Source organism: Leptidea sinapis, chromosome 32, assembly GCF_905404315.1.
Source record: "Leptidea sinapis chromosome 32, ilLepSina1.1, whole genome shotgun sequence".
Taxonomy (NCBI): Eukaryota; Metazoa; Arthropoda; class Insecta; order Lepidoptera; family Pieridae; genus Leptidea; species Leptidea sinapis.
The window spans coordinates 4,243,055-4,271,017 of NC_066296.1; the positions used below are offsets into that span (position 1 = coordinate 4,243,055).

General features: G+C 37.9%; 1 protein-coding gene across 1 annotated transcript; it reads right to left on the reverse strand.

Moving 5' to 3' along the window:
• Positions 1–925: 925 nt before the first annotated feature.
• LOC126974581 (high-affinity choline transporter 1) lies at positions 926–27,963 on the reverse strand. The gene is made up of 10 exons (XM_050822113.1): positions 27,589–27,963; positions 25,272–25,458; positions 23,346–23,453; positions 21,323–21,478; positions 19,045–19,343; positions 17,620–17,749; positions 16,007–16,205; positions 13,006–13,140; positions 10,063–10,335; positions 926–6,673 (listed from the first exon to the last, which is right to left on the reverse strand). Exons 2-10 carry the CDS (start codon positions 25,435–25,437, stop codon positions 6,397–6,399), a joined length of 1,743 nt encoding a protein of 580 aa, XP_050678070.1. The 5' UTR covers positions 25,438–25,458; positions 27,589–27,963; the 3' UTR covers positions 926–6,396.

Below are 27,963 nucleotides of genomic sequence, written 5' to 3' on the forward strand. Positions count from 1 at the left end.
CGTACACCTTTCTAAAAACCCGGCAATAGAAGTTGCAAGAGAATGTGGGCGGCGGTAATTACTTAGAATCACGTAATCAGTACGCTCGTTTGTCCACCTCTTTTATAAAAAAAATATGAAATGGCATAGATGAAAGTACAGATAACACTTAGTAGGCATCAAATTAAGGGCAGATTTTCCGCTTACCTTTTACCCAAACCATAGCACAGAGATGAGTGACAAGTCTTCAACAACCTTTTACGTTAACGCAGAGAGAAGTACACATACTGAAGCACAATAGTTGCTAACGTCGGCATAAGATATTATTTTATTGGTGGATTAACATCTAATATGCCAACACGTCCCGCGCGCCCGCACAAGCCACTTACTGAGCTGTTTTGACGCCAAACCCGGCGCCGGCCACTTAAAACGCTAAAGCCGCTTGTGTTTACAATAGTCGAGGTATATTATGCGGCTTATGTTACGGGATGCTAGTTAAACAAGCTTGGTTGTTGTAAACAAAAACCATGATTTATGATAGATTATAGATAGATATATAGATAGGCTGGACTTTGCCCTTATACCATGCACCAAAGTGAGGCTCCTTTGCACAGGATGCCGGCTAGATTATGGGTACCACAACGGTGCCTATTTCTGCCGTGAAGCAGTAATGTGTAAGCATTATTGTGTTTTGGTCTGAAGGGCGCCGTAGCTAGTTAAATTACTGGGCAAATGAGACTTAACATCTTATGTCTCAAGGTGACGAGCGTTGTTGCAGTGCACCTAAGAATTTTTGGGTTTTTCAAGAACCCTGAGCGAGGGTACAACTACTATCAGCTGAACGTCCTGCTCGTCTCGTCCCTTACTGTAATAAAAAAAAATTATTTCTTGCCTGCGTATAAAGTTTTCACAGACGAAGTTGATATATACAATGAAACAACAGTAGGCCAGTCAACATACTATATTCAGTTTACAAGTGGTCTGGCGGCTCGAGCTCGACCCGCGCACGCACTACGTAAGGTACACCAGTATACACAACATCTCAAACGATCAACAAGAACTAGGAATAAGTCAGTATAAGTAAGTACTACACCTAGCTAACAGTGGACCGCTCGATAAGGCTCGTCGCTCACCCAACCCTCCCACGTGCCACTATAATCCTTACTAATATTATAAATGTGCAAAGTTTGTTTGTTACGCTTTCACGCCTAAACCACCGAATCGGTTTTGATAAAATTTAGTACAGAGGTAGACTAGAGCTTGAAAAAAATACATAGCTTACCTTTTATTACAAAAAAATGGAGGGGTTGAAATAGGGGATGGCAGTTTGTATGGAAATTCGTCATTATCGAAGATAAAATCATGAAACTTTGTATTTCGACTCTTGATAAGAAATAATTTATAAACATTTGTTGGAGCATTTTTGAAACTTTAACCCACAGGGGGATCAAATAAGAGATTAAAGTTCACCGAAAAATACTATTAAGAGACTGTCCACAATGACAAGGGATATGCGCTGTATTATGATAAGAGAGCTGCCAGCGGAAAGAGCAGTTTGTATGTGTATTAATTGTATTAGAAGTATTCTAAGTAGTAATAAAAATTACCCAAAAGTAACTATTCAACGCCAACGAAGTCGCGAATAAAAGCTAGTATATAATATCTGTATCACTTCACGAAAGTATATTGCCGTAAGTCAAATTGCTAGAACTAGAACGAAGTGATTCGCATGGTTACCTCAAAGTTACAGTCATTGCGATATTGCGATTTTAATTATATGTCTCATATTATATAGTATTCATTTCATACAGAACATTTAAAAAAAGATACTGCTCTAAGTATTAACTCGGAGACCAGACTTAATAAAACCAATAGAAGGTAATTTGTTCACGGCAAAATGTGGCATTTGTCCGGACATTTAATTTTGATAATTTGGCATTTGGGCTACAAGAGGTTTAAGTGAGCGACAACCCTTATTACACACATCAAATACAGACATTACCGAAAAGTTGTCAGGATTGTGCGATGTATGAACAACAACGAATAAAAATAGAAACATTTGTAATTAACAAATTCTAAAATGGTAACTCAACAAATTTCTTTACTTAGATTAAATTAATATAACATACATAATAATATATTTGAATAAGGAACATTTTTTATTACCTGACGCACAGTTGGCACTCTTCTCTAAGCTTTAGCACACTTTAAAGAGTAACAAGTTTTATTTCTTCAATGGTTCTGATCTTAGAATAAGGATTGGTCTCCGCTGCGCTCCAGCTAGATACCGCAGGCGTAGTCGCAAAGTGCGGCAACTAATACTACGCCCAAGCTCCCACTTATACTACGCCCAAGTACTCGAGCCAGCCTCGATCAATGTGTGACGTTGACGTGCCACAGTTAAACTTTGCTAATAATTGAAATTTAAATGCCGGGTTGCGTAGTAAAACTTTTTAAAAATAATACTACAAGAAATAAGAAAGACACTGGGATCACATATCATCAGTAAGTATTTTGTATTTTAATAATTTCAGTGTAAAATAACACGAAGCGTATGTACAAAATTTTTAAGATGCCATTGAGTGCCACGCACAAAAGCATCTAATAGTTGCCGTAATAAAAATGCTATTGTTCTTAAGTAGTGCGGTATCTAGAGCGCAGTAGTGACCAATCTTTAATGTAAGGTTCTGCTATTATTATTACATCATGATATTTTCATACTGAACTATTATTAAATACATAAATAGTTTCATTTACTGAATGTCTGCACGTGAGGCGTTCCGAGACGTAGAAGAACAACAACAATTCCTACACTACACTTATAAATAATGATATGTTTCTGTTTCACTAAATATTATTTGTTAAGTGTCTATACTGTAGAGGTCAACACTCTCCTATACGTCATTATTTCTTATAGTTTACCATACGGACCAGATTTTCATTAAATTATTAAACTTTCAACGTTTCACGGTCGTCTGTCGCAAGCTACGGCTGCTACGAGCTAGTATCATAGTCTGTACCCACCCTAAGCGCTCGGTACAGTCGCAAATAATTTTAATAAAGCCATAGTGGTGCTAGCATTAGAAGTTCATGAAGATCTTATTGAAGTTATACATCTTTAGGCGCGTTATGAAAATATGATGAGAGTGAAATTTTAAGATGCGCGCGCATCACTGTAACACAAAAGTAACAGGCTGAAGTTGGTTCCTAAAATTTTCTGACGTTTGCGAAATTCTTTATTTATTTTTGGTTTCGCCGTCCATTATTAGGATAGGCAAAGAGTTCAAGCCCGTGCAGCCGTATTCGCTATTTAATAATTAATTGTCAAAGCCATCGTTGCAAAATATTTACAATATTGTTCTTTCTACAAACGTAGAATATCACGAGGAATAAATAATTTTAAGGATTTTTGCTTTGTTAGGCCAAAGAAGTATAACTTCTTGCTTGCACACTAAGTACACACACACTTTTATTGTTAATCCATAGTGTTTCTAGCATTAGAAGTTAATAAAGATCTTATTTATTAATACGGCTTTACTCACTATTTATCGGTGTGGGTAGGGACTAGTTTTTGACCATTCGGAGATCTTTCATCAGAGTGAGTGTAGTGGGTTTATTAACTTAGATGTTAGCACAACCATGGATAACTAAAAAATACTATTTATTGAAACGAAAATAAATATTTTATATAAAATAACTAAATTATGATATTTTTTAACTAATTTGTAGAGTTTTTCTAGCGACTGTACAAGGTACACCTTTTAGGCCGGGTACAGACTGTGATTCTAGCTCGTAGCAGCCGAAGCTTGCAACAGACTCCGCGAAACTCTGAACGCTTGCAGTGGCGCGAACAAACACACAGCGGATTTTTTAACTTAAATAGATTTTTATAATGTATACACACGAAACAAGAAGTAATAAACCAAATGATCACCTACTTCAACGGAGAGTGTTGGCTAAACATTAATTCCATACAAGTAGATATAACAATAGGCATAGATTTGATATGTTTCGTAAAGTCTCTGAGAGCGAACTATCACAAACTTTCCATAAGTACATACATCTATATATATAACGATATAATATAATATAATTTAGAAAAGCCAATAAATACATCGAATATTTATATAAATAGTGATTTGAAAAATACATCTATATTGTAAGCTTGAAATGGTACTGCAACATTTATTTATATTTAATTAATTACATTGTAATTGGACGTGAGTGGGAAAGGAGAAGGTATTCCGACAGTTAATGTTAGTTCGATACTAATATTATATGTATACAGTGAACACTGAGCATTACACTTAGATCTAACTTGATTCACAGAGCGAAGACTATAGTTTGTAGTTGTATCAAATTCTATACAGGATAATCAATGTTGTAATAATTTACAAAATCTATCAACCACCAGGGCTAAGGGATCATCAAAAATAAGTAAGGTTTGTTACAAATAATATTACGTGGAAGTACAAATAAGATAATCGCAATCGATAATGCTCGAGGAAGAGAAAAACATAAATATTTTCTGCTTAAGGAAGGACAGACAGTAGAACATCTTTACGTTGGGAGCTCAGCCCTGTCCAGAAATAGAGATACAATACACAAATCAAATTTGAAAACAAAATTTTATGAACGATGCGGGATTCGAACCCATGATCTCTCGCGTTCTTGCAACTGAGCTAACCGTTCGAGTGACGTATCGTCATAAAATCTTGTATGCTTTGTTCAACTCTCAGGTTGTGGCTTCTTCTACAGGATCTACTTTACAGTTGATAACCTGCTCAACCCCAATATTTGCATTAGGAAATTGACTTGAGATGTCGCTCTTGATAATCTAGACAATTTGTAAAGCCACAACCTGAGAGTTGAACAAAGCATACAAGATTTTATGACGATACGTCACTCGAACGGTTAGCTCAGTTGGAAGAGCACTAGCTCGGAACGCGAAAGGTCGTGGGTTCGAATCCCGCATCGCTTATAAAATTTTGTTTTCAAATTTTATTTGTGTATTAATCCCAGAAGTGAGGGTTATAGGTTATATACAATAATTAAAACAAATATAAACGCAAAGGCGATAAGTATTTTGTCACTCTTATATTTGTACATTTTTTTCCAAATGATATGTTTCTTCTATGATACTAAGCGTATATCTCAAACTATTGGGATTGAATAGATTATTTTGTAACGGATCCAAGACACTTTCGCTTTGCAAGCTATGTGCGAACAGACACTGATTTGAGTATAATACATTCGAACTATTATCGATTATAAAAATACAGATAGTAATTATAATAAATAAAACTCTATAGAAATATTTTCATATACTTTGTGCTTGAAGCGAGCTATATTGCACATAATACGTTAGACATTTATATATGTATAAGGGCCGACGCACACGGTATTATAAACAGCACCCGTGTGCAGTCGTCCTACTAATTGACGTAAATAAGGAATCTCATCAATATAATAAACAATAGGTATCTCAAACGCTGAATAATTCACAATTTGATATGTTTGCGTTGCTTTAATTTATCACAATCAACATTCATTACGACTAGAGAGTATAGTGACTACGGAACTCAGAACAAAGGATTGTTAACACCATCAATCCAATCTTCAGTAAAGCCATACCAATGACACAACATCAGACAATAAGCTCCGCCGTGTGTACAGGGCTTTATAAAGCGCTCGATTCATTTTAATACGTTGCACTCCAAAAATACTAAATTCTGCTAGAACTAGCTGATATTTCTTACCACAGATTGGACAAGGGATTAAGATATGTATTCATTTTTCTCGACGACCTCCAATTTTATCTATATGTATGAATAGAATAGAAAAGGTAAATAATGGGACGACGCCACTGACCTCTACTACCACTGGACTGGCGGCTGTCTAATTGCTTTTGTGCCAGTTTCATATTCGCCATTTTGGCGCTGTTGGCCATGTAGCGAGAGTCTGCGGTACTAAAACTAGTAATGACAACCTCAGCAAACATCGATAGATGGTGGGAAACAATTTACAAAAAAAAATTGTATACTTTATTGCGTTCGAGCGAAAATTATTCAAAATGCAAAAATAGTATAATTAATACGTCAAAATTAGTTCTCTGGACGCTCGCGAGTGACGCTTCAAATAGGCACAAAAAATTTGCTGTGAAACATATGGAAGAGCCTGTCCAGTGGTATTTATACAGGTCAGTGCACGACGCACATGAGGTTCAATATAACAGTCTGCTCACTCCGGCAATTCTTTTGTTCTGAGTTCAAATAAATTCTCTTTAATTCATAAACCTACGTTGCTATTGCTTCTGTACTCACCGGCCTGTAGCCTGTAACAACCAACAGTTGTTTGAGCCAAACCAGGCTAGTATACAGCCGGTGGGATCTGCTGGCAGTCGGAGCGGTGCTGGTCTCAAAAGGCAGTCTGGTGGCCGGTGAGCGGCGCAGGCCCGTCGTTGGGGTCGTCCAGGTCATCATCAGGCTCCAGCGCAGGGTTGTCTCGGCCACCACGCTCGTCGGGCCCCACCAGGCCGGCAGCGCCGTACAGCCGGCCTGGGGCTCCACTCAACACCGACATCTGCTCACCAGCCTCGGACGGCTCGTCCACACGCCGGATGTCCTCGGGGATGTTCACCACGCAGTTAAAGTAGTCTGACTCAGGGCTCAGGTATCCCTTCTTGAACAGGTACCTGTCCACAAGTGCACAACATTAATATAACATAATTTCATTCAAAGCACGATTTTTTCAATCACTAATTGAAAGTTAGATTTTACCACCCATGTGAAAGGACATGTTACAGACCTGAGAAGAATCTGCAAATTTTTTTTATGAAAAAGAAGGAACTAGACCAGCAGGACGTTCAGCTGATGGTTATACATACACCCTGCCTATTACAATGCAGTGCCGTTCAGGATTCTTGAAAAACCCAAGAATTCTGAGCGGCACTACAACTGCGCTCGTAACCTTGAGACATAAGATGTTATGTCTCATTTGCCCAGTAATTTCACTAGCTACGGCGCCCTTCATACGGAAACACAATAATGCTCACATATTACTGCTTCACGGTAGAAATAGGCGCCGATGTGTTACCCATAGTCTAGCCGGCATCCGGTGCAAAGGAGCCTCCCACTGGGTTTTGAGAGATTGAACGAAACTAGAGTGCCTGCCATCATTTATAGAGCGGATGTGGAGTACAGTGCCAGAAACGTGGGCTTACAGTTGAGTAGAGTTGAGGTGGGGTCAAGAATACAAAGAGGTTGATGGGGGTGAGAGAAGTTAGGACTGGATATGGAGGTTCTATGTTATTTCACCTGCTTCGTTATATGGTCCATGTTACTTATACAACGATTATAATGCTGTCAGCTGTTGGGAATAATATATTTCCGCTTCATAGTTTTGACACGATAGATGACACAATGGTCTGAAGGGCGCCGTATCTAGTAAAATCACTGGGCAAATGAGACTTAACATCTTATGTCTCAAGGTGACGAGCGCAGTTGCAGTGCCGCTAAGATTGTTTTGGGTAATTCAAGAACCTGAGCGGCACTGCATTGTAATGGGTAGGACGTATCAATTACAATCAGATGAACGTCCAGCTCGTCTCGCCCCTTATTATCATAAAAAAAAGAACTGTTGGACCGGTTAGGGTCTAAAAGGTAATTTATAAAATTTGTTTGGCTAAAATAGATATGATTTGTCAAAAAGTATGGATTCGTTTCCTGAACACTATGTAACATACTGCTCCCCTCTGGACGCCATGGAACGAGTGTCTACATATCAAATGCCATAATCGAGCATAGTATTGCATATAAATTAGGGACAAACATAAGTAATATATTAAAGTGGGTTGGATGTGTTATGTGTTCGCTCGGTAATGAATCCCTCTAACCCCAATATCTGGCAAAAGAGAAGAAGCTTTATGATAGTTTTAATGTTCTTTATTTAAAGTGCACGATAAGAATTACGAGGGCAGCACTGAAAATTTCGGGAATCAAGGAAGTGACACATCATTACTATTTAAAAATGTATTTATTGCTTTTCGAAGTATTCTCCGCGAAATTTGACACAATTTTCCATACGATGGAACCAATCATTGAAGCAACCATTCCATTCGGAAGTAGGGGTCTCCAAAATGGCCGTTTTGTAGGCGTCCACACCATCTTCAGGTGATGAAATGAATGAATGGTTGCAGTTCTCTTTACGGAGTTCTGAAACGACCTGTGGCAAACAAATGCTAGCATACCATTACGCATTAACCGTTCTTTGTCCCTCAAGAGGAATAGTCGCAACATGGCCGGTTTTGGAGACAAACGTGGCCAGCATTTTTTTTGCAACACTCCGTGAACGAACAATTTTTGTTGGCTTTAACTCATTTTCGAACACCCAAACTTGTGACTGGTTTTTTGTTTCGGGTTCGTACGCATATATCCAGGATTCGTCACCTGATACGATGTTGTATACAGCATTTGAGGATACTGCGTAGAATCTTTCGAGAGTTCTGACGCACGAAGTAACGCGAGCCGCTTTTTGCTCTTCACAGTACAAATGCGGTATCCATCGGGAAAACAACTTTTTTACACCTAATTTTTCATGCAAGATTATTTGTATTTGACTCATGTCAATGTCTAAAGTTGCCTGAATTTCGCGGTATGTCACATGTCGATCTTCCTCAATCAGCTTACGCACAGCATCAACGTTTTCTTTGGTGACTGCAGTTTTTGGACGACCTTGATGAGGATCATCACTGAGCTTGACACGTCCACGTTGAAATTCAGCAAACCAGCGATAAATTGTGGTTTTGGATGGGGCTTCATCACAAAATGCAGAAATCATCCGGTCAACACACTGTTTTTGTGTTAAACCACTTCGAAAGTCATAATAAATCATCCCTCTAGAATTTTCTCGAGTCAAATCCATTTTCTCAACGACTAAACAAGTTTGAAAAGACCTTGTGACAAGACCGAGAATCTTTTTTTTAGTAAATAAATGGTATTCGATTTTTAAAACCAAGGAGTTTTCAATTAAAAAGATTTTAATATGACAGGAACAGTGGAAATATTCCATTCCCGATACTTTTAGTGCAGCCTATGTACATGTGACAAATGAACACTTCAATAATAATTCAACTGCCATAGAACATGCAGTACATAGATCGGACAGCCTGGGACTAGATTGTGATATATAGATTTTATAGCGATATAAATAACTGTACAATATTGTATATTTTTATTGAAAAGAGCGCAAAAAAAGAATGCTGGGAGACTTTCTTGCGGCGCTTCTTCTCTCTCAGAGCGCCATTTGTTTCCGAAGCGGTAGTAGTATCTAGTAGTTATTTGAAATGACATCAAAAAGAATTCTAAGGGAATCAATTTTGAGAAAATAAATGCCTTTTATGCCTTTTTATGCCTTTTAGTCGAAGCTCGGAGGTCATTGAAATATCTTTATTGAGTTATGAGGAGATCCGTCGGAGAACCAAAGCCACCGACATAGCCCAAATGATTGCGAAGCTGAAGTGGCAGTGGGTAGGGCACATAATTTGACGGATAGATGGCCGGTGGGGCAGAAAAGTCCTCGAATGGCGACCACGTACCGGAAGACGCAGTGTTGGCAGGCCCCCCCACGAGATGGACCGACGATCTGGTCAAGATCGCCGGAATACGTTGGATGAGGCAGATCATCGTGGAGATATTTTTTTTTATGAAAATAAAAGACCTGCCCATTACAATGTAGTGCCGCTCTGGCTTCCTGAAAAACACAATTCTGAGTGGCAATACAATTGCGCTCGTCACCTTGAGACATAAGATATAAAGTCTCATTTGTCCAATAATTTCAAAAGCTACGGCGCCCTTCAGACCGAAACACAGTAATGCTTACACATTACTGCTTCACGGCAGAAATAGGCGCCGTTGTGGTATCCATAAACTAGCCGGCATTGTGTGCAAAGGAGCCCACTGGTAAATCTTTCGGGGAGGCCTTTATCCAGCAGTGGACGTCTTCCAGATGATAGTGATGATGATGACCTACAATATCCATCATAATTATGAAGCAATAAAGCCACAAGGCATAAAGAATACTCACACAGAGAGCCAAGAGATGAAGGCGAGCGTGAAGAGTGAGAGCGTCATGGCCAGCGTACGGAAGGGGAACAGCTGCACCTCGTTTTCAGCATCCCAGCCTGGGTAGTGCACCAGCGCTGGAAGCCCCAGCAGCTTCTCACCACCCGTGAGCCGCACCAGCAGCGCCACCATGTAGGCTGCCAGCGATCCGTACGTGTTACAGTAATTCTTGAAGTGCACCACCATCAGCAGCTGCGGGAACAGGATCACGTACACCAGATCCGAGCACATCGACCTGCCGGCGACAACGGTCACGTCAAATTGACAGTAAAACGTTATTGGTTGAATGAATGAATAAATCAATGAATTAAAGAAATAATGAATGAACAAATAAATGCATGAATGAATGAATGATAATTATTTATTTATTCAACAAAATGCAGGTACAATAGGTCGAAAACAATATCTGATGAGCCTTATACTTTTTACCGGTGTCATTGAATATTACATTAAATTTAATTTAAGAAAGAAAAGGAAACAAGATAGGATTAAAAAGATAAGTTATCTACATAAACTTTATACAAACAAAGCATAAAATAAAAGTAATGATTAAAATGTCAACATAATAAAAGTCCAAAACCAAATATTGTCAATAACTTTAAAATATCCTTAACCGTTAGTTAGTCCTTTATTTAAGATAAGAATGATGGATGGTATTCATCCAGTGTTGATAAGAAACTGTGCTACAAACCTAGCGTTACCAATTACCATTTTATTCATGATCATTTAGAGAAGGCCGTGTCCCTGCCATTTGGAAAATGGCACTGGTCACTCCGATACCAAAAGGAGATATTAGCCAATTTATTGACAAGTATCGGCCTATATCAAAAATATGCCAATTTGGAAAAATACTAGAAAAAATTGTTACAGACCAACTATCATGGGCTGTAAGGCGTCATATAATTCCACATAATCATGGTTTCTGTAAAGGTCGAAGTGTTGACACGAATTTAATTAGTTTTAGTGAACTCATTCTCGATGCTTTGGATGATAACGCACAGGTAGACGCCGTGTACACTGATTTTGCTAAAGCTTTTGTCAAAATATGCCATAAGACCTTATTACATAAGCTTTATCGACTTGGTATACACGGCGATCTTTTTCATTGGATACAATCCTACATAGAGAATCGTTCTTAAGCTGTTGTCTTAGGTGGTATACATAGGTAGGTTATACATCGCGTTAAAAATCTATGCCTTCTGGAGTTACACAAGGGTCAATGTCTAAATATTAATTTGGGACCATTACTTACTATATTATTTATAGTAACGATGTTAGTGACTGACGACACAAATTTTTAGAGTTATTAGAAATGTAGAAGACTGTAATTCTCTTCAAGTTGATTTGAGTAGCTTTCAATCTTTTTGTTATAGCAACCATCTTTTTTTTAACTCTGATAAGTGTTTTGTCATCACTTTTAGTAGAAAGCGATTACCAGTAATATTCAATTACAAATTGTGTAATAAAAAATTGACTAGAGTTACTCAAATTCGTGACTGAGGAGTTATCATGGATTCAAAGCTAAGTTTTTTGCCTCAGATAGATAAAATGTTAAGCAAAGCATATAAACAGTTAGGTTTTATTTTACGAGTTGGAAAGCCATTTAAAAGGCCTTCCACGTATAAAATCTTATATAATAGTTTCGTTCGGAGTCACGTCGAGTACCTATGCCTGTAGTGTTTGGAATCCTTTCCATATTATCCATACCAACCGAACCGAAAGACTCCAAAAAAAATTTGTAAAAATTTGTAATTGTTTGTAGTTGTTTGTTTGAAAGACTCCCAATATTGTCAAATTAAGTGATCGCCAAAACTCTTTTGATGCAATGCTACTTTATAAAATCGTATAAAATAACCACATTGATGCTCCTTTATTACTACATGCACTTAGTTTTCAAGTCCTCAAAAGAAATATACGTACTTGTCGAAGTAAACCTGTGTTCGTAGAGAAAAGAAATATACGTACTTGTCGAAGTAAACCTGTGCTTGCGGTAAGACATGTTATACAATAAGGTGATGAAACGCCTACTTGCGTGGCAATTGGATGGATAAAAAAGAAGGATAAACGAGCGTACCCTTCCACAATCGGCCAGTACCCCCTTGCCGCGGGATGGCCTAGATCGACGCGCCCGCGGCGTTATTTTAGCGCATTTATTTTACGTTCATTAATAGATTGCTTATAATTAAGATGATATGAGAGGATATATAAGAAAACTATTAAAACAAGCTACAAGAACATGCAAAATAAACTATCTTATAAACAAAATGAGAGTCAGAACTTGGTCAGGGCGTAGTGTGCCAAACGCCACTTCCGATTTTGGTGTATTTGAATGATCTAGGGCCAAATAGCACTGGTTGATTTTGTCTAGGTTAATTCACCTATCGCTGCTACTGATCGCTCAAAATTTCAAAATTATTTCGATGCTAAACGAGAGACAGATATATTGTCGAAGAGCGGTTACACGACCAATAGGAATTTCTCTATCACTGACTCACAAACTTCTTCCGACAAGTCTTCTGGGGATGAACTGACCAAGGTTCTTTCTACCTTACTTCCCGCATTCCATTACCTTAAACAGGTCTCAATAGATTGTCGTTTTTTCGTTTCATCGACTTTCAAATCAAAACGATGCTAAAGATGGTTTCACTTCAATAATATTGGTTAAAGTATTAAATTGCAGTTTTGGCCCCAATTGAGATAAAACCTAATTTTTGAATTAAAATAAAACCGACTTTGATACTGTTTGTTAGAACCATGATTACAATTTAGTTTTACTCCTCAATATGTTGCAACAAGATAATGATCGCTTATTGGCTGCATCGACCTTCATATACATCTTAATCTTATTATCTCACTCTCAATATTTGTTGATCTGAAATTAGAAGGCAAAGTGAACAGTACTGACCAAAGCCCATAGATGGAGGGGATGGTAAGCGCCATGATGGTGGACAGCACTCCTACCACCAGGATGGAGACACGCATCACCCAGATGATCTCCATTTCCGACGCTCGCTGCCTGAATATCAGCTTGTACACGTTCCTACCAAAATGCACATATTTATTTATTTCTAGTCAATAAGACTTGTAATAGTATTATTTTTTATAAACGTGAGTGTAACATATTTAAATAAAACACTTTTAAAAGATTAAAACGAGTGTACGTTTATAGATTAGATTTTTAGGTAAAAGTTACATTTTATTATTTGTTTTAATCAACCCGACGTTTCAAGACCTTTCCAGATCTCGTTTTCAGGGGGAATGTACAATGACGTTCTATACATTAACGGAACGTTAATTTACATACATTTAACGGAACGGCAAAAGTGTGCTTAAAGACAATGTAAGCACACTTTTCTCCTTAGTCGTGTGTCAACTGTGTGTCAATCAACAAGCCTGTGTGTGCTACAAAAAATGCTTAAATAATACATTAACGACTCAAAAAAAATATGGCGTGACTTATAATCGGTAAGGTTATTTTATTTATATAAGATGGAAATGCAAAAAGCAGAAGTAATTTAATAAAATGAATATTTCTTTATTAAATATAGTACAATATTATTGACAAGTCTCCAGACAAGACCCGCTTGTCAGAATGGGACAGATGAAAGGACACAGTGACGAATGAAAACAATAGAGTCGCACTTTTTAACCGACTTTAAAAAAGGTGGAGGTTCTCAATTCGTCGGTATGTTTTTTTATGTTTGTTAGCTCAGAACTTTCGACTGGGTGATCTGATTTCGGTAATCCTTTTTTATTTGAAAGCTTCTGCTTTCCGTGTGGTGTTATAGCAATTGGTTCAGATCTGACAATGGCAATCAGAAAACTATAAAAGTCTTAAATTTGCTATGAGTATGTGCGCAACAAATTTACGAATAACTCAATATCGTGCCAGCCGATTTCGATAATTCTTTTTTTATTGGAAAGGATATACTTCAAAGGTAGTTTGGTTAGGTTCTGGTTATGGGATCCATAACAAAGTAACGGAAGTCTTCAATTCTTAGGAGCAAATTAACGATTCAAGTTATTGCCGTAGTCAAATATGATGATGATCAATGGAACTCCTTAACGACTTACAGTAAGGGTGCGATCTGTGTCAGAATTTGTAACTGTCTGTAATAAAATTGCAATGAGCTTACGTTCATTGCTGCATTGCAAAATTAAGTAGATCTACACAAATTTAGATAAATGATTATTAAGTGTAGTTCAGATTCACTAAAAATCTAAAAATAAAAAAAAGATTAACAAAAAGACTTGACACTTATTTGGATCGGAACTATTCAAAAGCTAATATTTTTCAGCTTTCCCGTACACGAGATAATGAAAGAGAATTGGCGCCAGTTGGTAGGAAAAGCTATGTGAAGAAATTTACAAACCAAATAAGCATATTTATATTTTACCACTAAAGGATTTAAGTTTTTTGGATTTAACCACATTTAAAATTTTACAAAATATGTCATACAAATATTTATGTTGATGTCCGCTCACTAAAATGATACCCTGGAAAAGACATATAAGTCTAGAAGACAAATTTTATTTAATTTAAGGAACTTTACATTTAAATAACTAGTTTAACTAATTATTCTTTGTAAATAAAAATATTATGTTTGAGTATTAGCTTCTCTCATAAAAGGTTACCTTAACTTATTAAATCCAAATCCCTTTACAACGTAAAGAAGTAACAGATATAAACACAAGCCAATAAATAAACATACAAACTTTCCCCCTTATAATTTGAGTGTGATTTTTTATTAAAAACGTAAAAAACCTCCGACTGAACAGATCTTGATCGAAAATTAGGGACAGACTGACGAACGTAAAACTTTTAGCAACCCTCTTTTTCGTCTTGGTTTAAAATATACCTAACTGTTACTCCACTGATGTCACTGTCCAAATCGGGTTCTAAATTCAAAATTTGCAGCTGAAACTGTTTACATTGCTGCCTATTGACCAATATAATTTTCGATAACTGAAGTAAACGCAGAAATGTATAGATATACTGATTATGATTGCCTCGGATGTGGTATTTGCAGTTGAAGATTTTAAATTTTGAACTAAAATAATAATAAAAATGTAACTTTTACGCAAAAATCTAATGTAAAAACAAAGTTAGAGTTATACACGTTTTAGTCCTTTAAAAAGTGTTTAATTTAAATAAAATTTCCCAACTTAACTGTTCAAGAAGTACTCTCTTTGGGTTGTACGTTCATTATTCTTTTTTTTTGTGAATATAATGGATGAGACTAGCAGGACGTTCAGGTGATGGTAATTGATACGCCATGCCCATTACAATGCAGTGCCGCTCAGGAGTCTTGAAAAACCTCCAAATTTCCGAGCGGCAGTACAACTGTGCTCGTCACCTTGAGACATAAGATGTTAAGTCTCATTTGCCCAGTAATTTCACTAGCAACAGCGCCAGCATTACTATGTTTCAGATCGAAACACAGTAATGCTTACACATTATAGTTTCACGGCAGAAATAGGCGTCGTTTTGCTACCCATAATCTAGCCGGCATCCTGGGCAATTATTTAGCTCTCAGGAATAATGGTGACATCATTGTAACGATGATTATAGAGACTACAATTTTTTTTAAAACAAAAGAAGTATTCCACTTTTTACATCTTCAAGCAGCTATTTTATGTAAAACTTTTACTATTACTCGCTGTTTTAATACAGCGAGTAGTAGTAAAAGTTAAAGTTAAATTAGAGATTCACAAAATTCCCGGTGAGAATGGAGCTGTGAAAGAAATAAATCAAATCAAATCAAAATCATGTTATTCATGTTGGTTACGGACATGACACATGAATGTCAAAAAAATTCCTTTCTTATTGAATCTACTGCTACTTCGTAAAGGGTTGAGGTAATGAGAAGAAGTAGCAAGAAACTCATTGGCACTTTTCACAATACCTGGCGAACATAGAGGATGCGCTGAGAACGCTGGAGTCGGCGGAGGACATGACGGCGGCAGACACCGCGCCCAGGCCGAAGAAAGAGACGAAGTCCGGCGTGAGGTGTTGCAGCACGAGGGGCAGGATCATGGAGGTTTGATCGGAAGTCAGCTGGCCATCCTCGCTCAGGGTACCCGTGAAGTCCGTCTCGTTCCACGCTACACAAATAGTATTATTTGTTGTAACAAAATAAAATATTGAAAGTTTTTGTTCCAAAGCAGAATACCCATATGTCGCTTAGGTTTTTCTGATGCGTCAATATGATATTAATATATCAATAATTTACTCAATTTTTCCATGATCTCCGAAATAAAACATAGCATAGATTTTCCTGTAAATGGTAGTGACGGAAATAAAGCCATCAATTTCTTTGAGTGTCGTAGTTTAGCAAATATTTATTTAGGTACTATTGACATTTATAATTGATTCGAATCGATGTTTTTGTATTAGAATCGATTTTGGCAAGATCACATACTCTGAAACCAGTCTCGCAAGTCTTAGAAATCTTAATTTTTATCCATAGAAGCCCTTACCACATTATGTGGAGTCGGCATCTCAATTGTGAGTCTCAAATTAACAATCATTATATCGAATTTTTATTTATGACCGTAAGGGATGAGACGAGCAGAACCTTCACTGATCCCTCCCACACATAGTACCTATAATTATTTGTTGTGATAAAATAAAATATTTAAAGATTTTGCTCCAAATTTATAGTCTATACTTTTTTTAATAATCATTTTTTTTTCCTTTTTTTGATAATACCCGCATTTATCACGGGGAGTGGTCCGAGCTGTTTAACCTGATACCTGCCGCCGAATTCCACCTTCAACGCTACAAGATAGGATATCATCCACACTATCTGGATGTGTCCTCCACAGTGTAATTTTCAAGAGGAGGAGCTTTCTTCCACGTACTACAAAGTTGTGGAATGAACTTCCTTCTGCGTTGTTTCCGGGACGATACAACATAGGTACCTTCAAAAAAACTTTTCTTAAAGGCCGGCAACGCTTCTGTGATTCCTCTGGTGTTGCAAGAGAATGTGGGCGGCGGTGATCACTTAAAACCAGGTGTTTTCCATAAAAAAACATTATTGCAAATATTATGTAACCTATCTACTGATACATTCCGAAATTCTCATATTCAGTAACTCATAATGAGAAACTCAGTTAAAAATATTGTGATATGTAATATCTTAATTTATATAAATCCAGTGTCCTGATGTTTGTTTCCAGTGAACGCCTAAGCTGATTTTAATGGGGATTACTTCATGGAGTGCAGTTTAGTAAAACTTGAGAGATAGGCTAGTTTTTATTTCGATTTGGGACCTATAATTATTTATATTTTTTAAACATACATATTTATATAAAATAATTTATTGACGCACGATATGACAGTTCTACTGTGAAACAATATCATAATAACAACAGGGAGCATATTTTACGAAATAATTCTTGATGTTATGAAATATTATTGACAAATTAATAAAAAACATTTTTTTTATTATATACAGAACAACGTCTGTCGGGTCAACTAGTTATGGTATATAGTGACTGTATCAATGAAAGTTACCTGTTCCTTTAGCTATGGCTCCGATGAGCACCGGCGGGATGGCCATGAATATGCACCCAATGGCTGCCACGTAGGACAGGACCTGCGCACGCCCCGCCGTCTTGCTGCTCAGCACTCGTTGGAAGTACACCTGTTGAAGGAAATTCGGTCATTGTGTTACTTGAACCGATATATGGAATATGGATTCAAGGTGTTTAGAGTATACCCATTTTACCCACTTACGTACTCGACACTGTTTTTGCTGGGTATGATAGGGTATAATGAGTTGAGCGTAGGGACTTTTTTCTAGCAGCGTATGTGGTAAATTTAATGCGCGGGAAGGAGCACAACCAAGGAGTTCTGTGCTGCTTGAGTCTCCGTGTACCGGTATGGAGGACGTGAGGAGTCACCTCCATCCGCCACTACTATCCGTTCCGATGGCGTGAATAACGGCAAAGGTGCCCTTAGCTAGAGCCCTTCGCGATATAAACGAACCACAACAAAGTGGACATTTTTGGGTGTACGTGGAGGGAACCGCAAGGGTATTATTATATGTAGTATGTTTTGGTAAATAGTTGTATGTTCAAGTTTTTTGTAATTTTTTGTGTAATATATTATTTCTAATGTAATGTTTGGTTTGTAATTTATTATTTAATGTTTTTGTATGATTAGTTTAAGATTGATTTAGTTTGATGTTGGCATATATTATTCCTGTTTGTTTGTAACTGTCGCATTAGGTCTCCCGTAATGACAGATATAGCATCTGTCTGTGCGTGGTAAAAAAAAAGAAACTGTATTTCATCCAATAGAAATTCAAAAATCCAATGCCTATGTGTGTGTAATAGTAGGGTCTATAACACAGACATAGATAAATGATTTAGTATCATCATATTAATATAATAATGATTAAAAATTCTTTATTAGTTTTAACACCTTCTCCTTAACAAATAGAGGCAAGAACCTCCATTTAGCATACAAATAATGCTTGTGCCAGGAGGCTCCGCTCTTTCTTAGCCTTAAAATAACATACATTGTGAATTTTATGAAATATGATAACGTGTGTGTGTTGTGTGTGTTGTTTGTGTGTTGTATTATTAACAATGCTAAGATTAAACAATATTGGAAAGGTGCAATGAATTTATTCTTTTCTGATGTAATTTGAATCTTATTAGTTTTTTATACTTCTCGCCTAATAACGTTCACATAAAGGAACATAAATATTGTGTCAAATGATGAATTGAATGAATGAATGAAAGAATATGAATGAATGAATGCATTAATGGAATGAAATGAGAGATGAATGCATGCTAAATGAATGAATGGAATGAATGGAGTGATGAATGAGTGGAATGAGTGGAACGAGTGGAATGAGTGGAATGAGTGGAATGAATATAATGAATAGAATGAATGGAATGAATGATGAATGAATTAATGAATGAATCCCACCTGCCAGGGAATCCCCCCGAAAATAAGAAGCAGCCCGTAGTCGATGTAGAACCAATAGTACTCAGGATCTATTTTGCCGATCCAGTCGACTTCCATCGAGCTGAGGGGTTTCACATGAGGGTTGGCCCACGCGAAGGGGATGCACATCCAGAGGCCGATGAAGATGCAGAACAGCTGGATGACATCAGTGTAGGCAACGGAGTAGAGGCCCCCGAACAGCGTGTAGAAGACGGCCACGCACGCGCTGAATATAACGGACGTCTTTTGGTCCATGTCGATGATGACGGCGAGGGTGGCTCCTGTACATATCATATGAGTAGCACTACTAACTATAAAGATAGAAATAATGCAATTTGAGAACTATTGGTCGCATTTCATATTTAAATAGTAATATATCCTATGATTGATAATAATAATAATAATCAAATGATTGCGAAACTGAAGCGGCAGTGGGCAGGGCACATAGTTCGACGGACAGATGGTCATTGGAGCAGTCCTCGAATGGCGACCACGTACCGGAAGACGCAGTGCTAGTAGGCCCCCCCACAAGATGGATCGACGATCTGGGCTAGATCGCCGGAATACGTTGGATGAGGGCAGCGCAGGACCGATCGTCGTGGAAATCCTTGGAGGAGACCTTGTCCAGCAGTGGACGCCTTCCGGCTGGTGATGATGACAATGATGAAGCACGAAGAACTACAAAGATAGAAACACTGCAATTTCAGAACTATTGGTTGCAAGTCAGATTTAAATAATGAGGGGCAGACAGCATGCACGCACGTCACACATCACACGTGGCACACTGCAAGTCGTATAGGAACTGCAACTAGATACTGCAGGTGTAGTCGCAAAGTGTGACAACTCATACTACAACCCAATCTCGAACAATGTGTGACATTGACTTGCCACATGTTCTACTAAAATTTGCTAATAATTGAAACGAAAACGTTACCGGGTTACGTAATGAAGGTGAGAAAATGAGATAGGAAGCATTATACAGTGTTTTGGTACCAGGCGATCATAGTTGAAGAAGAGATTGTCGTATGTATGACACAAGTACACCTTAATATATTCTGACGTAACTTAAATGGTCTTGTCATTCATAGCGGTTGAAATCATGTGTCATCGTAGCAACATGTACCAGGACTTCATATGCAGTTTAGAGGTTCATGTACAATGCAGGTTTCATTTCTGACATGTGTACTTTGTAGGCACGCATTTTTTTTAACTACACCCAAGCTTCAAATCCTCTATTAATGATTCTAAAACATTTAGCTTATTCCCAACATTAAAACACCCAATGTTCTTATAACCATTACATCATCCAAACGAGTGTTGAAATGAAAGTCAGTACAAGATTATATCATCCGTTTTCATAATAATACTCCTTTGGGTGATATTATGGTTACCAGTATTGGCTTTTTTAATGTTAGCAGTAAGCTAACTGTTTCAGAATCTTTTATAGAGTATTCATATTATGGGTGTAGATAAAGTCTTGTATGCAACTGTTGATAATTAGGTATTAAAACACTCATGTGATACTATTATAAGCCCACATTCGTGTTTTAATACACCTTATTACACAACAGTTGCATAAATAACTATTACCTTACTTTTTACTTTATAATAATAATGTGTGTTTCTATAAATATGAATATGTAAACAATAGTCATCAGACACACAGATAAACAAAAAATACAGAACATGTCTGGATGCGCCGCAATTATCTATTTTCGTTTCTTGTAATTTGGTTATGGCAAATTATAGTGCAGACGATTTCATGTAGACTGAGGAACACCATAGACAACTGACTCATTGTCATCTGAGAGATTAATATAGTGACAGTTGTCTCTTGCGCCGAGTAATAAAACAATGTCAATTTGTTATGTTTTTAAAGTGACAACTCTCACTTCTAGGATAAATACAGATAAAAATTTGAAAACAAAATTTATGAAGGATGCGGTACACGAACCCATGACCACATGCGTTCCGTGCTAGCGCTCTTCCAACTGAGCCAATGAGTTCGAGTGATACTGTCATATTTGTAATTTGTTTCTTTTTCCAAAATTCATTCCTTGAGAATACTCACGGAATGAGAAAATAATCGTCCACAAGCAAATACAAAAGCAACTTGAGATCCTGTAGATGAAGCCACAACCTGAACAAAGCATACAGGATTTTATGACGATAAGTCACTCGAACGGTTAGCTCAGTTGGCAGAGCACTCGCACGGAACGCGATTCAAATTTTATTTGAATAAAATGTTAGTATTTCTCACCCAGAGCAGCCAAGATGCCGGCCGCCCAGAACACTTCCCCGCAGAGTGCTGGCAAGAACAGCAGACCACCCATGCGACTCCCGAACGAGTCCTGCAGTGGATCCAGCATGGTCACATAACCCTGCTTGCGCATCGGGTTCGCGAAGAAGATCCCACCTGCACATAACCCGACAATATGTTACACCAAACTGAACCAAATAGATAATAAATAGGTAGAATTTTACCGCTGGGAGATTCCTTTGCACAGGATGCCGGATAGACCATGGGCACCACATCGGCGCCTATTTCTGCCATGAAGCAGTAATGTGTCAGCATTACTGTGTTTCGGTCTGAAGGGCGCCGCAGCTAGTGATGTTACTGGGCAAATGAGACTTGACATCTTATGTCTCAAGGTGACGAGCGCGGATGTAGTGCCGCTCAGAATATTTGGGTTTTTCAATAATCCTGAGCGGTATTGCATTGTAATGGGCATGGGCAGGTTCCCCATAGACACACCACTGCCGTGTCGATGACTCTTACTGATTGGTATGTAAACAATTTAATATTTCTTTCTAAGTGATAACACTCACTTGTGGGATTCATCACACAAATGATATTTGAAAACAAAATTTATGAACGATGCGGGACTCGAACCCACGACCTCTCGCGTTCCATTCGTTCAGTTCGAGTGATTCTATCATGTTTGTAATTTATTTCTTCTTCCAAAATTGATTCCTTGAGAATACTCATGGAATGAGAAAATAATTGACCACAAGCAACTACACGCAAGGGTAGGGGTCTCTTTAATATAATAATACATGTTGGGACTATAAGTGGTGGCTGGATGATCCTCTCACCGGGAAATCAAATTTATGTGTTTTTTATTTCATTTTTTTTTATTAAAATTCAAATATTTTTATTCTAAATAGGATGTGAAACACATAACAGAAAGTGATGTGAAATCACTTATTAAAAGTCAAAAAAAATTACTACAGATTCCAAAATGAATGCCTCAGAGCTGAGAAGAATGGGCGCAACAAACTCAGCGGCCTTTTTTATTTTTTTCATCAAAAAAATATGTTTGCAAAGCAATATTTTAGAATTAAACTTATAATTTAATAGCCTGAGGGCGGTCGCTCCATTCCCAATCTGTGGTATCATTAAGAAAGTCATTTATGTGTTAACTAGTAATCTTTACCACACAAAAGTTGTTTAACAATTCTTTTGAATAACGTACTACTTTTGTTTTGAACATTTTCTGGGATCTTGTTGTAAAAGCGTATACATCGCCCCACAAACGACTTACTTACTCGACTTAGCCGAGTAGTAGGCATTATAAGCTTAAGTCTGTTCCCGGTGTTAACATTATGGTAATGACAGTTTCTAGCAAATTCACTTATGTGCCTATGAACATACATTACATTATCAAGAATATATTGAAAGGCAACAGTCAAGATGTTTATTTCTTTAAATATTGCTCTCAATGATTCTTTAGGACCTAGGTTATAAATAGCGCGAATAGCCATCTTCTTTAGTTAATTTTATTACATTTTTTTATATAATAGTTAGTAAAATGCTCGCATAATGCCTTTATTTTATTTACGGTATGTGTGTATTGATGCATCTAAGTACTGTACTTTAATTATGTACTCAATAACTATAACTAAGTATTTACTTATTAATTTACATTTTTTCACTTACTCGTGTAAGGCATTTAGTAATTGACATTTAGTAAATGATCACTTTGCATATATTGTAATTGGAATGATTTGTAAATTTAATTGAAAATAAGAACCTGTAATACCATTCTGTTTTGAAAAGAGCAACCTTAGAGTTTCTTGCTCGTTTTTCTATGAAGAAATCTGCCTTCCGAAAGAGCTGTATGAAAAAAAGACATATTTCAAGTGTAATGCGATTTATCTACGAAATAAAATATTTTTTATTATTTTATTATTATGATTGAAACGTGATTGGCTCTGACATAAAGTGAGATGATTCTATTAAAATATATAACTAATCCTGATGCTGAACCACAGACACTCACCAAACACGAGGGAGAGCGCGTATCCGAAGGGCGCCTGGCACCATACCAGCCCTGATGTGTAGATGGCCTCCGCAGTGCCGTTGATGTACCCGCCGCCAACCCACGTCGCTGCAACACACCCTCGACTAAGCACCATCATCATCATCAGCTGGAAGACCTCCACTGCTGGAAAACGGCCTCCCCCAAAGATTTTCACGACTATCGGTCCTCCGCCGCCCTCATCAAACCTATTCCATCGATCTTGACCCGATCGTCGGTCCATCTTGTGGGGCCTACCAACACTACGTCTTCTGGTAGGTACGTGGTCGCCAGTCGAGGACTTTACTGCACCTTTATTAAATACTAGCTGACCCGACTCAAATTGTTCTGTTCCTGATAATGAAAAACTCTTGCGGGTAGAATTCTTAGCTGAACTCTACTCGACAAAAGGAATATTTCTACCAAATTTAAAATCTCTACGCCTTATGGTTCCAGAGATATCGTGATGAGTGAATATATAGGTTGAAATCTCTGATATGTATTTAGTCTGGCCATAAATACTGTTACAATTAAAAATAAACAAAATATTACATTTGAATTTGGAATCTGTTATTTTTATATGATTGTTTATTCTGTTATCTCATTTTGACGCCAATACATTGTTAAATATTTTGCGATATTAAACTGGTGTGGGGTGATAAAGAGAACCGAATCACTGTGATTGCATTACACAATGCAGGTATGGACCCAAATGCAATTTTTAAAACTCCAATTTCTTGGTATTAGTAAAATTTTTGTGTACCAGGCTATTAATAGGTACAATGAAACCTCCTCTGTTTGTGACAGAAAAGATCTGACCGTCTACGTAGTGTTCTTACGAAAAAGTTGATCAAAGCAGTAAGGAAAAGAATTCGAAGAAATCCTGTCCATAAAGCAAAAGATTTTAAATCGGGACATGAAGAAGCATCTAGAACCATGTCGCGTATTTTAAAAGATGACTTAGGACTTGCAGCCTATAAGAGACGTACTGGTCATTTCTTAACTGATAATTTAAAAAAGCATAGGGTGGTAGAATCAAAACAACTATTGAAGAAAGGAGAAACACAGAAAAATTTTGTTTACGGATGAGAAAATTTTTACAATTTTTAGCAAGATTTTAACAAACAAAATGACCGTATTTATGCTGAAAGTTCTAAGGAAGCTTCCCATTTAGTCGAAAGTGTGCAACGTGGCCACTATCCGACTTCAATGATGGTTTGTTGAGGTATTAGCTATGAAGGAGTGATTGAGCCATACTTTTGTGAAAAAGGTATCAACACATCGGTACAAGTGAATCAAGATACCATGCTTGAGAAGGTAGTGAAGCCTCTTAACAACACCATGTTTAATAACCAAGAATAGTCCTTCCAGCATCACTCGGCGCCGGGTCATAAAGCTCTGTCTACGCTGTCTTGGTTGGAAACGAACGTTTCGGACTTCTCAGAGCTGAAGACTGGCCGTCGTCTAGTCCCGAACTTAATCCGCTGGATTATGATTTATGGTCAGTTTTAGAGAGTACGGCTTGCTCTAACGTCATGATAATTTTCAATTCCTAAAACAATTGGTACGATTGGCAGTGAAGAATTTTCCCATAGAAAGAGTGCGTGTTTTTAAATTGATAACTGGCCTCAACGTCTAAAGGACTGTATTGCAGCCAAGGGAGGCCACTCCGAATTAGCATTATTATTTCATTAGAATTTATAGCAAGACTAGGTATATAAATAACAATAGCTTCTAGCGGTTTCAAAGTAGAGTAGACTTAACGGAGCTCCTTCGTTGGCTGACATAATCGTATACACTATAGTACTTTATATGACAACCATATCTGCTCTGTTATGTAAGGCCTGTCTTATTTCGCTTCACATTCCTATTCCGTCGACAGTGCTAGTACGGACAGGGGTCTCCTACCTGTCATCGTGAAGATCCCAACGAAGAGTCCGATGGAGCGCCCGGCCAGCATCACCTCCTCCTCGGAGTCATTGCCCGCCGGCTTCTTGCGCCCCGCCCAGATGCCCACGGCCAGGATCAGCACGTAGAACAGGATGATCGATATCACGCCCGCTATGTTAATCATCTTCACCGGTTTGCTTGTTCCCTGTTCATCACATACTACAATTGTTTATTACAATACGCAACGCTCACAATCGTTTAAATAATTTGTTATGTTTTTAAAGTGACAACCCTCACTTCTGGGATTAATTACACAAATAAAACTGAAAACAAAATTTTAGAACTCAACCAAGATCAAGCCACAATCTGAGAGTTGAGCAAAGCATATAATATTTAATAAACGATACGTCACTCGAACTTTTGCTCAGTTGGAAAGAGCGCTCGCACGGAACGTGAGAGGTCGCGGGTTCGAGTCCCGCATCGTTCTTAATATTTTATTTTCAGTTTTAGTTGTGTAATCTTGGTGTAATCGTTTAAATTTTATCTCTAACGTTTTACGAAATTGGAGCACAGACCAACAAAGTCTTCATTATGCTCGGTGAACCACACTTACAGCACTGTAAAGGATATACTTAAATTATTAGAACTAAGCTGGATCCTACATTACTTAGGACTTGCACTTAAAAGTGATAATGCTTATGGTGCCGGTAACTTGTATTAAATTATTTTTATTTTATGATATAGTCGCCTTAGTATAATGTAATAGTATAATGTAATGTATTAGTATATGTATTAGTACCTGAATATCTTTTTCTTAACTTAAAATTTCTTTCTCAAAAGACTCTTTATCCTGCAACCCTAAGATTTCTGTACTCCTGATACCTTCATCATCTCCAAATCTCTGTCCTTTCAAATAATCCTTCAACTTTCAAAATAGATAGAAATCATTGGGCGCTGGGTCGGATGAAAAATGATCAGATCTTTTTTTATGGAAAAGTAGGAAAAACGAGCGTACGGGTCAGTTGGTGTTACTCGATCACCGCCGCCCACATTGTTATGCAACACCAGAGGAATCACAGGAGTGTTGCAGGTTTTTATGGACGGTGTACGCGCTTTTTTTGAAGGTAAAAGGTATGTCGTATCGTCCCGCAAACACCGCACAGGGAAGCTCATTCCACAGGTTTGTAGTACGTTGAAGAAAGTTCCTTGAAAGCCACACTGTGGAGTGGACACACACATCCAGATGATGGGGATGATATTTCTCTCTATGGCTCTTCCAGGTCCTAGTATGTAGCTTTTTCGGATAACAATATTGAAGCCTCGTACCATCCATGGCTATATTTGTAAGAAATGTTCAGGATCTTGTTGTAACAGCTTTTACAAAGACGCTAGAGAAATGCTCTGTCTCATTTGTTTTTGTGCATCGGTAGGTGTTCTTGGAATCCGCAGTAACGGGTTCATCCCCAAACGTTCGTGTAAAACGCTATTCACACTATCCAGTCAAAACCTTTGTTTGTTCAGCTATAACACGTAATTTGACACAACGAGCAGCTAAAACAATGTTTTCAGCCTTCTTAACCATTTGTTAGGTCACTATACATCGTTGGACGACCCGAGTGAGTGTCATCCTTGGTGGATGATCTTCAACGATTAAATTCGGCGCACCAACGTCATCATCATCATTTTAGCCGGAAGACGTACATTGCTGAACAAAGGCTTCCCCCAAAGATCTCCACGATGATCGGTCCTGCGCTCCACGTCCAACGTATTCCGGCGATTTTGACAAGATCATCGGTCCATCTTATTGCCTACCAACACTGCGTTTTGCCATGCCCCAATACATATCGTTCCTTCGAATATGTGTGCACTGCCTAGTGCCTCTGCGATTTCGCAATCATCCGGGCTATATCAGTGACTCTGCTTCTACTACAGATCTCTTCTCATGTCTGATTCGATCTCGCAGGGAAAATCCGGACATAGCCCTCTCCATTGCCCTTTACGCGACCATGAGCTTTCTCATACGGCTCATAGTTATCGGCGTATGTATGTACCAACTTGCAACGGTTGAGCATTTGCACCTCAAGAATCCTACAAAGCTTGATTAACTTGTTACGTTTTTGAAATGTTTCAAACACAAATATTTATTTACCGACCGTAATTTAGTTTTATCCATTTAAAAAATAAAGGCAGAGAAAATTTATCCAATGTAGGTTTACCAGCCAGTATTTATTGTGTTCAAAAGAGTTTCCACCTCTTTTTCATTATTTATTGAACGCCGTTTTCTAAGCTACAACCAAATATTGGAAATATAAGGATCATATTAAAAATTTCTTACCTTTTAGTAAATATCTCACAATAACGCCTCACTGAAATAGACTCGCGAAAGAGTTATGCGTGTAAAGACTTAATATAAGCAATCATGATAATATATATTACAAATAACACTAGGGTTATGTCACTCGCGGGGTCGTGTCTAGTCACTGGCTGTGGTGGTGTGTGCGCAGCTGTCGCCCCACCGGAGTGAGGTCTTCTGCGAAGGGCTATTCCTTGTTCTGAAGCTTAGCCCGCACATGAGCGCGTGAGATCGGCTCGCGGTAACATGAAGCGTCCGGGCTTCGCGCGTTACGTAACCCGCGCGGAACACGTCCCACGTCGGGTAGTAGCCTCCACGGGTCCTAGCTGGCTGACAGCTCGCCCCGCCGCCTCCACG

Excerpts from the sequence above, each read along its gene's own strand:
- LOC126974581 (XM_050822113.1), bottom strand. The coding sequence starts at position 25,437 with ATGATTAACATAGCGGGCGTGATATCGATCATCCTGTTCTACGTGCTG. Across the intron at positions 13,141-16,006 it reads GCATCCTCTATGTTCGCCAG|GAACGTGTACAAGCTGATAT; the intron begins GTATTGTGAAAA and ends GCATTTTGGTAG. Across the intron at positions 6,674-10,062 it reads TTCATCTCTTGGCTCTCTGT|GTACCTGTTCAAGAAGGGAT; the intron begins GTGAGTATTCTT and ends ACTTGTGGACAG.